We start from the raw sequence: 13529 nt of genomic DNA on the forward strand, positions 1-13529 counted from the left end.
AATAGGGCAATGTACCTGATCGTTCTTTATATTACAGTAAATTTTATACGCTGTATACACTGTCAGTGGCGGCTCTTGACATGGCCATAGATGCCCAGAAGTCTAAATCCTAATCCTAACCCTAACTTCGTCACGTGATCTGTGTGAACTTTCAAACAATACCTGAATTATAGTACTTTAACATTAGAAATTTAAACATGGAAATATGCTGTCTTGTTAGGATAATCCCTGTCACACATGCTATTTTGGTTACACCTGACAGCTCTTTCAGAGTAGTTCGCTGGTGCAGTGTGCTTTGCATACAAACTTGTGGCAGATTGCAGACTTTTGAGAGTACTTGTTGTCATTTCCTTCACAATACGCACATTTGACACGTTCTTAGCTCGCTATGTGTGGCGACTTGTAGATGGTTTCTACACACTCAGTTTTCTACCACAGAGTTCAACTATTTTCTTAACGTGGATACTGTATCCTTCTGGGTTGTTTTAGATGTAGCAATTGCCGAGAAAAAAATGTACAGCGGTAAGTGTAGAGGGGAAAGGGTGGGAAAAAAGAGTTTACTAAAATAAAACATTCTATTACTCTCACCCGAATCAAAGCTTGGTAGAGCGGTGAATTGATTGTTGCAGGTAAAAGAAAAAAAAATCCGTTTCAATCAGCATAATAATAATAATAATAATAATAATAATAATAATAATAATAATAATAATAATAATAATAATAATAATAATAATAAATGTTATTTTGTGTCCCGTGCCGCGGAGTACCAAGGCTGGGTCAAATTGACCCAGCTACAATTTCTGCTATATTTTGAGGTACTTTGTGTTTATTTTATATATGAATTCTACTAAAATGGTTTCCAAAAGTAAAAAATGGTTGTTATCTGAGGAATACCTAAAATATTGGCCCACTACGTCTTCTTGAAATTGTAGCATTTCTTTGTAAAATATCATCTGGGTCAAATTGACCCAGTCTTGGTACTCGAAGGGTTAATGGTAAGTTCATATGCAGAATTACAACTTCGTAGCTTCAGGGGTTCGCGAGATACAAAATCTTTTCTAAAAAAGTGAAAGGTTCTTTAACCCCATTAGTATAAGTATTTTTGAAAATCCTTCCATTGCTCTTTCCTTCTTGATAAAAGGAGTCATTTTTGCCTACAGTAGTATAATCTGGGCGATGATGAGTTCATCACTCCTACTTATATATATATATATATATATATATATATATATATATATATATATATATATATATATAATAGTATAGATTGTTCTTTCACTCATTATTAACTTGAAAAATAATGAAGAAAAATAATAGGATGATAAACACCTTATGAGCACCTTATAAGCACCTTTAATTGTAAGCAGAAGAAAAATCTTACTTGAAAGAACGCACATAATTCAATCATTTTTTGGGGGGGAAGGGAAATATGGACATAGATAGGTTACTAAATATATTTTTATTTATTTTTTTCAGAGCTCATCGACAAATTCGAGACAAATGCTGTGAATTCTCCGACGTTTGATGATTTCTCTGGGGCTGCTAATTCGCTGCTGATTCTTCAGGATACTTATTCTTTTGACTTGCAATTATTTGTAAAAGGGGAGATTCGTATGGAAAATAAAACATATAAAAGTTACAAGCCGCTAACAGGTTTGTATATAACCTTATTCCTTGAGAAATAAGACGACTGACATATTGTTAGGCATTCAACATTAGCCATTGTATGTATATAAAACTAGACAAATTTTTCACTTAACTATCTCTCCCTTTTTTGCATATAGAGACACATGAAAAATGCTTGTTTTATGATTACTTTAAATTTTCCTAGCCACTGAAAATGGCTTTGCGTACCTCTGGGTAACGAATATCCGTGGCTGATATCCCAAGTGAGCATAAATTATATAAACAGACAATATCACAAAGTATGATATGGGGGGTTTACAATCTATTGTTGGATTTTCTTTATATAAGGAGACGTCGCAAATCATACAAATCACTTTTCAAACTAGAGCTTGACTTATCTTAAAGAAATAATATAGTTATATTGATATCATATATAAACGTGATATTAAAAATGCTACGATAAACAGACATTTTCTGAATCGAATTCAATGAGACATACTCAAACTAGCAAACATTTAACCACAGTTCATGTAAGTACATATAGACACTAGTAAGATATCCCTTTAGTAAGTGAGAATTCCTATGAAGAACTTCTGTCGTTCTCTGCCTATGCCATTTAGGGCCAAATTATAGTATCCTTGTACAGTGATGGTTTTGGATGCTCATTGCTAAGTAACAGGTTATATTTTGAGGTTGCTGAAACCTTTTACGTAGTCTGGAACCGACACCATGGCACTATTGGTACCATAAATATTTGTTTACTTTTGCGATGACCAACTTTGATCATCTTTGCAGATATATTAAGCCATATTATCGGAAAGAAACACTGTTACTTCAAAATGCAACACGATATGTATATAAGTGGGTGACGAATCAAAACGTTGTTTACTGTCAGATGCTTCTAATTAAGTTCATCAGTGTAATATGTTTCATTTATATAATATTTAGTATAATTTTTGGTTTGTAATGCTAGTATGTTTGCTTGGTACCTTTGGGTATTGTGTTAAATAACTTAATACTATCGTCATAACACAACTTTTGATACGTACACTACATTATCACCTGTTGTTTTTATTTGGGCTGGAATTTGTCCGTAATCATATTCGCTAGGTAGTAATCTTAAAATTGTTTTTACCAGTGTTATAATTATACTCCGACAATAATCAGAACGTTCGTTATTCTTTGTTCTTATTTATTCAGTAAAGTGTGTTTTACGATAATTGTACCACGCTGAAAAAGAAATCTATCTTTGAAGAGATTAAAGAACCTCTGAACAGTAGAAACGAAGAGAATCTTTCCTATTCACGCCATAGTAGAGCATGCAACTATATATATAAACTTCCTTTATTTTTATTTCTTTCAAGATTTTTTTCTATTGATTTAGTGTCTGAATTAAACTTACATTAAACTGGCGTGCTTAGAGTTTTATCGTAACAAACTAGGGTTTGACACCGAGTTAGACATTCGACACTGCTTACGTGATCGTCCAAGTCTTTGATAATAAGACTTCTTATCTTGTCACGATTTTCTCCTTTGAAAGTTCTTCTCTTGAACATCAGACTCACGTGAGATCATTACGCTGTATTATAGTTCGAAAAGAGCAAAAGCTGCTATTATTCTTTGTTAGTTTATTACTCTCTGTTCATTATATTGTCATTCATACACTAATAGGGATATGTATAGTATTAATTACGTCTGTTTTATGCATCGACAGTGTCATAAAAAGAGATGTTACATTATACACTACTGGTAATAAAGGTGTTTTATGGCATTTCAGGTATAACGTATTATTTAGTTCATTAAATATTACAGCTGCTGAAGCAAAATCTAGCTTTATATATGTTGATTCTATTTCATTCAGTGGCATTGCAAAATCATGTGTGAATAATAAGCCTGAAGTCGATTTCTGAATTGACATTGACAGCTCACCAGTTTTTATTAAATTAACCTATCCGTATAGACATTCTTTTCTGATTCTAGTTGAAGCGAGTATAGAATAACTAATTATGCTATGCGTTGAAAAGAGTGATCCGCTCTGTCACTAATTGGAACCCGAAACTAAGTAAGTCTCTAATCTCCGACTCCAAACTACAGTCTATGTTCTATAAACAATTAGTGTGTTTAATAAATATTCAGATAAATATGTTATATAAAATTGGGGAGTCTCATTATTGGTCAGTTTCAAATAGAAGCGATTGAGATGATTGGAAATTCTCAGGAACAAATAGACCATATTCGACAATTTCTTTCTTTTTATAACGAAATGTATAAGATAATCTATTTAAATCTTCGGACGAGAGGCAGTGGAGATTAAGTGAGTCTTGGTATTTGTTTGACTTCAAAAGCAAAGAGTGGGAGTTATGTGAAAACCTCAATAATCATGTACATTATATTGTGTTAAAATCCAATAGTATTTACAAAAGTTATCACATTTTTCTAAACCTTCAGAAAAGAGGAGGTTTACTCTCTCTTCTCGCTTGATTTTAAATCCAAGTACTGAGAATGATTCTGAAACCTCAAAAAGTATACACCACATTTCATGAAAATCTAATATTTTTATGCAAAATATCTTGGACCATACTATTTTTTTAATCTGTGGGAGGGGTTATCTATACTACATTAAGGGGGTTAAATTCACCTCTCATTCTTGACTCATTTTAAATATCAAGCACAAGGGACTACGGAAAATAATTGTATTAAAACTGTATATGAGTTTTATATAAGTTTATATAACTTTTAAAAAAGGAGTGTCTAATATCACTACTTTTTCTTTACTGATTTCAGCTACATGCAAAGTGAATGATTGTGAAGCTGTAAAGAATATACATGACATATACCACAAAATCGAACAGTTATAACCGAAATTACCGTGGAACATATACAGTTTTTTTCTAATTAAGGAAGGGGAGGGGAGAGAAAGAAGGGGCTGAATTTAATGCTCACTTTTGACTGATTTTATTTCAAACACTAGGGATTACGGAAAAGAGTAAAGCAAAATATGAAAGAAACCAAGGGGAGGAGATAAGAGAGCAAATTCAGTGCTTTATTGATTTTAACTTGCTGGATAGCGGATGATTGGGAATTCTCATAGAAAATGTAGAATATATTATGCTAAAATCGAATATTTTTAAACAAAAATTATCGTGGAATAAATTCTTGAAATTTAGCGGGTGGAGGAAAAGAATATTCATTTTTTTCACTTTTCATATAATGCTTCTGGAAATAATACGAGTATTTTACAGCAGATGATATATTCGAAAATAGTGGCAAGACAGTTTTATCAAAGTTCAGTATTCCTGGTATTATTTTAAGTCCTTTACAAACCGTTAGCATTCTGGGAGCAATTTTACTAAAATGACAAACTTATTTTCCTTTCTCAGCCAGAGACTGCTTATTTATTGGAAAACATGCATTTAATAATGGACTCTTTGATAAGGCTATTGATTGGCTGGAAATGGCTTTGTTTAAAGCAAATACGGAAGAAAATACAACCGCAACAGCCACACAGGTGAAACCATTTCTTAGAACGTCTTATAGAGTGGTAAGTGGAATTGAAGAATCAATACCATATTATAGGTAATGTTTATTTTCCTTTAGAAAAGTCATTTAACTTTTCACATATAGGGCTGATTGTTTATTATACATACCTAATGGTTAGCATTTATATTTTAGTATATGTACAATAGGACTCAATTCGATTTCTGAAAGGGGCACAAAAACAAAAAGTAATGTCCCAGAAACACGAAACAATTATGAGACTTCCTGAGTTGAGAAGTATCAATCTACGCCAGATAACAAGAACGCAACAGATGCATCGTCAGTTTTATAACAAAGAGGCGTAAGCAACATTTTACAGGATAACATTTTAAAGGAAAAACGAATAATTTAACCTTTTCTTTTGGAAGGTAACATAGCACTTTGTCTCCAAGGTAAATACTGAATATTCTATAGAAGAAACACTATTCCAAGATCCGTTTTAGATAACTTAAGATAAAGCATTTAAGTGCTTAAAAACAATAGGGGAGGGATGGGAATATGGCTTTTCGTCAGCTATGTTCTTGTAGGTTTCATTGGATCTACGTCCCTCGCTGGATGAATTATTTGCATTAATGTAATCTATTTTGAAGGTTAAGGGAATAACGCAGCTTTAAATAGATGTAAATCAATCTCCTTTCTTTACAAAAATATTGTTTGTTGTCAGAAAAATATAACATGTACTTATTTATTATGATCACGCAGTGATACTTATAAAATTGTGTTGTTAGTATGTTCGTCCATCCATTCATTACTTTGGTTGATAACTTTTGAATGGATGCTTATGTTAAATATGATATATACTGTAAAATTTTTCATACGTAAATTTACAAAATCTTTGGCAATCTCTTTGCCAATCCTCTATGTAAATCAATTTACACCTATAAAGTAAAATTACTAATATGAAATGGTGTAAAATTACTTTTTTATCAATAAAAATGTCATACTTTCTTATAAATCTACTGTAAATTTCTAAAAAAAAAAAAAAAAAAAAAAAAACAGCAAATTTTGTAATTTAATCTAAGGAAATGTATATAAACTTATAAAATGAAGATTAAATGACTTTACATTGATCTGTGATAATTTAATTACATTTTTTTTCAGCGTAGAGATAGTCACTGTTAAAGTTGCCGTTATCCTTTAATCCATTAACGGATTGATTCCATTAACGAACTTTGCCGAGATAATTGCTCTAGCTATTCATTGAAAAAAATAAATATCGTTTACATGTATGGGATATGGACTACAGAGAGCCACCGTTAAAGTCCTGTTATACATTAATTGTTAACGTTTTAACCCCATTAGCAAACTCGAACGAGATAGCTGTGTGTTGCAAAAAAAAAAAAAAAAAAAAGATAATTAAAAAAAATCTTTTACATGTATTAAATTTTAATGCATTTAAGAGATTTTTTTTAAATTATCTTTTTTTTTTTTTTTTTTTTTGCAACACACAGCTTGAGTGATTATTTCAGTCAAGTTCGTTAATAAAGTCAATCTGTTAGAGTATTAACGGATAACGGTGACTTTGACGGTGGCTATCTATAGCAGATGTACTAGTGGACGCCAAACGTATGAAGCTTCCGAGCTACCGGACCGTTTTTAAATCCTACTGTGAGCTACCAACCTAAAGAACTACCAACATTTCTTTCAAAAAATCTTACATTTGTTTTTTGCCTATAAACTTACATTTCTTGTAAATAAAAAATCAAACTATCCAAATTAGCAAATGCCTAATACACACACGACAAACATAATAACAACAACCACCCCAGGCGTATAAAATCAACTGTGAGATGAGCCTGAGAATGTCAGTTGCGGAGAGAATCAAGCAGTTGTTCTCGTCAGCGCCCCCTGGGAGGAATCAAGGATAGCCAACCTGATAGTTAACGCGATCTACCGAAAATATTCCCGCGAGCTACTAGTAGCTCCCGATCGACGGTTTGGCAATCTCTGAGATATAGCATGTATAATATAGCGAATTCTTTAATTCTGCTTTTTTTTCACTTTTTGCAACAGATAGCTGGAGGGATTATATCGACAAAGTTCGTTAATGGAGTGAATCCGTTAACGGATTAAAAGATACAATTACTTTAACAGTGACTATGTAAATTCCACATCCCATGCATGTAAACCAGAATTTTTATTTTTTTTCTGCAATAGATGGCTACAGCTATTATCTCGGTTAAGTTTGTTAATGAAGTCAATCTGTTAACATATTTACGGAGAACGGTGACTTTAACCATCGCTATATTTAGCCCATGTTCCTCATATGTAAGCGATTTTATCTTTTCTTTGCAATAGATAGCTAGAGCAATTATCTCGGCCGAGTTAGATCATGGAGTCAATCTGTTCACATCTTAACGGGTTATGGCGACTTTAACGTTGATTATCTATAACCCATATCCAACAGAAGTAAGCAAATTTTTGATTCCGTTTTTGCAATAGATTACCTGCCAGATTATCTCGAGCGACCTCGTTAATGGAGTCAATGTGTTAAAATGTTAAAGGATAACGGTGGCTATTTAAAGCTCATATTCCATGCGTATAAGCATTTTTTTTTAAAAAAAATAATAGTTTACGCAACAGATAGCTAGAGTAATTAGCCTACCTTGACCAAATTCATAAATAGAGTTAATATGTTAGCATTTTAAGCCGTAACGTTGACTTTGACGTGATTATCTGTAATTCATTTCTCATTTATGTAAGCGAATTTTTGACTTTCGATTTTGCCAGAGACAGCTAGAGCGATTATGTCGCCCGAGATCGTTAATACAATCAATGCATTAACATGTTAACGGATAACGGCGACTGTAACGATGGCTGCTCATAACATGCATGTATGTTAATTTTGATTGTTTTTAAAGAGATAGCTATTGATTGTTAACATATTAACGAACAATTAACGCGACTTTAACGGCGGACCTCTTTAGTATATATCTCATGCATTTAAGAGAATTTTTAAATTCTGTGTTTTTTTTAGTAAATAGATAGAGCGATTACCTTGGCCGAATTTGTTAATGGAATGAATTTGTTAACAGTTTAACGCGTTATAGTGACTTTAACGGTGGCTATTTATATTTCATATCCAACACATGTAAGAAATTTTTTTTATTCTTTTTTGTTGTACACAACTAGAGCAATTATCTCAACCGAATTCATTAATGGAGTCAATCCGTTAATATATGAACGGATAACGGCGAATTTAAAGGTGACTATCTATGGTGGCTATCTATGACCCATGTCGCATACATGCAACGAAATTTTTGAATTCTATTTTCTTAAATAGATAGCTGGAGCGATTTTGTCGGCGGAGTTAGTTAATGAAGTCAACCAGTTAAGATATTAACGGATAACGACAGCTTTATTGGTGGCTATGTATAGCCAATACCCCACAGATATAAGCGACTTTTAAATTCGTTTTTTGCGATAGTTAGCTAGAGCGATTATCTCAACCGAGTTCGTTAATTGAGTCAACACGTTAACATATTAACAGGTAACAGCAGATATATATATCCCATAGATGTACGCGAATTTTTGAATTATGTTCTGTGCAATAGATGGCTAGAGCGATTATTTCGGACGAGTTTGCTAAGGAAATCAATCCATTAACATCTTCACGGATAACGGTGGCTATTCACACTCCATACATGACAATATTTCGCGTAATCCCCTATACTGTATTCACAAAAGTGTAGTTATTGGTTAAGAAGGAATACTTTCAGATAGTTTTGCTCACGAGATTCGTTTTTTGCTTTGTCTAAGGTCTTATCTCGAGAACAAGACGAGAGATACACTTTCAAATCCGAGACGAGATTAAATACACTACAATTCTCGTAGCTATCGTTTTCGAGACGAGAATTTTTTCTAATCTCGTCACTAGGTCACCCAGCTAGTTCACCCAAGTTTAGATTTGACACAATGTTTTAGTGTTACATGATTCGTATATAAAGGCTATAAAATGGTAAAGTGATTGTACGAACACTATTAAGAACATTCATCGACCTTTAAAGGTACGTAAGTCATTACACAGTATACTGCAATAATAAATATGATATAAATGTTGTAACATCACATCCTTTATGAACTTTTTGTAACGCCTTCTTTCTTACCTCATCTTGTCTATGAAGTAGCATTACTTTCAAATGACAAAATTACGATATAAGATGTGAAGAAGTAATACAAAGTAAATGCTTAACTTTTAATATTCCCTCTTTCTCACAGAAGCTTTACATATTAAATTGTTCTTCATTAGATTCAATACTGATAGTTAAGAAATGTAATTAGGCAATTAAAAGAAAGCAAGAGAGACCACTTTTTTAAAGATTAAGAGTAACTAGGAAATATTGTAAATCATGTCGTAGCTGAAAATATTTTTCCTTTTAACAATGTGGCATTTCCTTGCAAAAGCGTTTTCTAGAACAACAGGTGTTGACCCGCAACATAAAACTTGCAGATCATTAGTTTTAGGAACACAATAATTCAGTTTTAGTACGCGGCGTTGTTATATTTCAAAGGAATTTTCCTTAAGGTTTTCATGTGTTTTAGACAATTTATTTCATTCCGTGATTTTTTCAAGGAACAATGCGCTAATTTGTTCTACTGGAGCTGTTGAGTTTTTTTTTTTTTTTTTTGAATATCGAGATCAACTACCACATCTCTCCTGACCTACCTAATCCTCAGATCTCAACCCTATTGAATACTTGTGATCACTTCTGGAGCTCGGAGTCCAGAGCAGTTATCTTCTTCCATCCTCACTGACGAAACTCATTGGTGCACTACATGAGTATTTCTATAATATACCTCAGAAAACCTTTCATGAACTACGACCTTAATTCCAGGACGAATCAGAGTTGTCCTGTAGGCTAACGGTAGTTTCACGTCTTATTAACCACGTTAGTTGCACTTTCTTTTAGCTGTTTCCATTATATTGGTAACTAACTGCGCATGGCAGGCTAAAAGACTGGGAGTTGGAGCTCCCGTGTGATTATATGGTTAGATTACGTGCCTCTGACGAGGGAGACCGGGTTCGATACCCGGCGGGAGCTCATGTAGTTTGGATCACATGTCCAGCTGTAGATCCTCGCTGCTACAAGGTTCACTAAACTCAAAGCAATCCAGTGCAAGACTGGGACTTAGAAATATAAGCTAAAAGCCATACTAGGTACTTCGAGCATCACTGGTTAGAGATGTATTTGAATTGATCAATATATTCTGATCTGGACTGACTCGCATACGATGTTTAGGACATATGAGCTAGGTATATCTTTTCAAATCACAATCAATAGAATGCTTAAATAACGTCCGCTTTTTCGCAATGCATTATACTATATTATTATTCAATTTATGGACAATTTTATAATTTGCAAATTGAACATCCATTATTAGTACAACATATCACGTTGAATATGAAATATTTACTTTTCGTTTAAGAAATGTTCTTTTTTTCAGCATGATGAAGTACTAGAGAGGAAAGGTTCTCGTGGTGATTCATGGAGAACCTATCCAAAGCCATTTAACTACAGTCTTGCCAAGAAGAAGAAGTACAGTAAAAACAAAACAAACAACAAGGTTGAATTATTTAAAATATTACCAGAGTATCAGACACGTGATATTTTTAATAGGCTGTGCCGTCACGAAAACATTCGCGTAAGATAATTTTTACTTTTAGATAATTTACACACAAATGCAATAATCATAACCATGAGGTTAGAGAGAAAACATTATAATATAAATGTGTTACCTCAATTAGTATTATTAATTAATCAAAGGTATTTGTTTTGTGTTAAGCTGTCAATATATTCAGTATTTTAAGAAAAAATAATACTTGCTGTTTATTAACATATTAGTTTCAACTGTTGTCTGGAACTATCATACATGTTCTAAAATCATTTGTCTTGTTTTGATAAACCATATGTCACTAATTAATGTACTATGAGATATCAAATGTCATTAATTACAGCTATTTTAAATGGCAAGTTTGCACTGATTAGTTTTCTTGTTCAACGATTTCCATGTTTGCAACGTGGATTGCCTATTACATGCTGAAAGTGAAGCATTTTGATATTTGTTCTAAAAATAACTTTTCAGCCAGCACGTTTGGATGCCAAACTGAAGTGCAAATTTTTACACAATGATGAATTTTATTTACGAGTCGGCGCAATGAAAATGGAAGAAGTATCTCATTCCCCTTACATCGTTATTCTACATGATTTTATGTCTCGAACTGATGCTAATATCTTCCGGAAACTAGTAATTTCTAGAATGGAGAGAAGTTTACACAGATGGAGAAAAAACTGGGCTGCATCTAGCATAAGAACAAGTAAACAGTAAGTCTTCTAGTTGAAAGCTTCATATAAAAATTGGTCAAGTTCTAAATCTGAATTCTTCAGATAACGTTATACATTATGTTAACGTAAACTATTATATAAGTAGCTCCTAGAACTAGCATACAAGCATTCGTAAGAAACTCTCGTGGATATATGGTTAGCGCTGGTGCCTCCAGTTTCATACTTGATTCTAGCTTATATCTTTTGGATTCCACATTAAGCTCGGTGCTCTATGAAATAAATATTTTCTATTTTATTTGGTATGCTGAATAAAAATGTATCTATTTAGACTTGTTAATTTGTACTTCTGCGTAATAACACACAAAGGTATAAATACTTTAGAGCTAACTTTTTCTGGTGTCACACGAAATGTGGAACGAGACTATGGTCAATCGATTTGTGTTAGTGAACACGAAAATCCATAGGCGGGAAAAACCCTCGTTCGCAACCGTTCCGTACTTATGGTAGGGAGTAGGGAAATGAAATAAATGTTAGAAAGACAAAAGGTATGGTGATTGGAACGAAGCAGTCTGTGTCAAATATAAAAGTGGGAGGGGAGAAAATAGAACAAGTGAATAGTTTTCGATATCTGGGTAGTATTCTTAGTAATGACATGAAGTGTGAACGTGAAATAAAAGCAAGAACAGGAATGGTGAAAGAAGCCTTTAGGAGGAAGAAAAGTTTGTTTCGTGGGACCTTGAATAAAGAGTTGAGAAAAAGACTTATAAAATGCTTCATGTGGGGTGTTTTATTATATGGTACGGAAAATGGACATTACGTAAAAGTGATGAAAAACGACTGGAAGCCTTCGAAATGTGGATGTGGAGAAAAATGGAAAGAATTATTTGGGTCGAGCGGAAGATGAATGAGAGTGTGTTAGAAATGGTGGTGGAGAAAAGAACACTTTTAGGTATTATTGAGAAGAGAAAGATAAACTGGTTAGGACATTGCCTGAGAAGAAACTGTATCATAAAGGACGTGCTAGAGGGTATGGTGGCAGGAAAGATAGGGAATGTGTGAAGGAGGCTACAGTTAATGAACGATATAAAAACAGAAAGATCATATGTGAAGAAGAAGAGGTTTGCGGAAGACCGTGGAGCACGGAAACTTCTCAGCTATGACAAATGACCTGCCAATAATGGCAGAATACCTATGATCATGATGATATATAGGCGGAAACTGGTTATCGTTTAATTTCAATATATGAAACTTGAGACATAAATTTGTTAATGGTATACCAATTTTTGAACAAAGGATTTCGAATTTGCCTAATTTGAGAGATCAACCATTCAATATTATTATTAGGTTTACAACTACTTTACTTCTATTATCGGCATTAATGGCAGTCTTTTTAGATATAAGAAGAAGATTAACGTTAAAATTATAGACAATCATTACCCAAGACTTATACTAAGACCATGTACAACTCTTGATACTTTGAGAATGATTATGTTAATACATCTTTGGCAAAGTTTTATGCAAAATTCGTGTACTAGTAAAATACTATGGCTTCTTGATTTTCGTTCCAAAAGTGTTGTTTGGTCAAAACTAGCCTATAATCATACAAGTGAGTTTCATTTCCAAGTGTTAAACTATGGTAGACTTCCAAACTATTGATTTCAATACTCAAGCTGGAAGTACTGTAGTACGTCTATAACTACTGGTTACAATAGATTAATAAGATCAAACCTGTTCCTTGGATGCTGAATCCATTTCAAAAATCTATTACTCGCATTACCTTACTGTTTTTGTTCAATGGTGATAAAAATTTAAACTGGGAATCGTTAATTTGAATCACTTCCGCATTGAACAGACAGTAAAGGGAGGATATATAACCTATTAGAAAGGTGAATCGATTGAAAAAAAAAAAACTGCTTTTAGATATCTTTTACGATTTTTGTTCTACGAAAATCAGTATTGAAATCGTAAGTAGTAGTAAATTTCAACCACTTCTGGTTTTGGCAGAGCATTGAGTGCTGTGATGGTATGCTCTCTTGACACCCTGTATCGATCGCAGAAAACTGGTTGTTGCTATCTGTCACC

At 33.1% G+C, this 13529-nt stretch overlaps 1 protein-coding gene across 1 annotated transcript in view; it reads left to right on the forward strand.

Annotated features, from left to right (window-relative positions):
* Window positions 1-13529, forward strand: part of LOC145687572 (prolyl 4-hydroxylase subunit alpha-2-like) — a 58368-nt gene that overhangs the window by 26357 nt on the left and 18482 nt on the right. Inside the window, exons 3-5 of the mRNA XM_081761038.1 lie at window positions 1477-1653; window positions 5007-5167; window positions 10609-10705. Of these exons, the coding sequence (XP_081617164.1) occupies window positions 1477-1653; window positions 5007-5167; window positions 10609-10705 (435 nt within the window). The remainder of the gene's footprint in view (window positions 1-1476; window positions 1654-5006; window positions 5168-10608; window positions 10706-13529) is intronic.

The sequence above is a fragment of the Thermobia domestica genome, chromosome 6 (assembly GCF_964235325.1).
Source record: "Thermobia domestica chromosome 6, izTheDome1.hap1.1, whole genome shotgun sequence".
NCBI classification, from domain to species: domain Eukaryota; kingdom Metazoa; phylum Arthropoda; class Insecta; order Zygentoma; family Lepismatidae; genus Thermobia; species Thermobia domestica.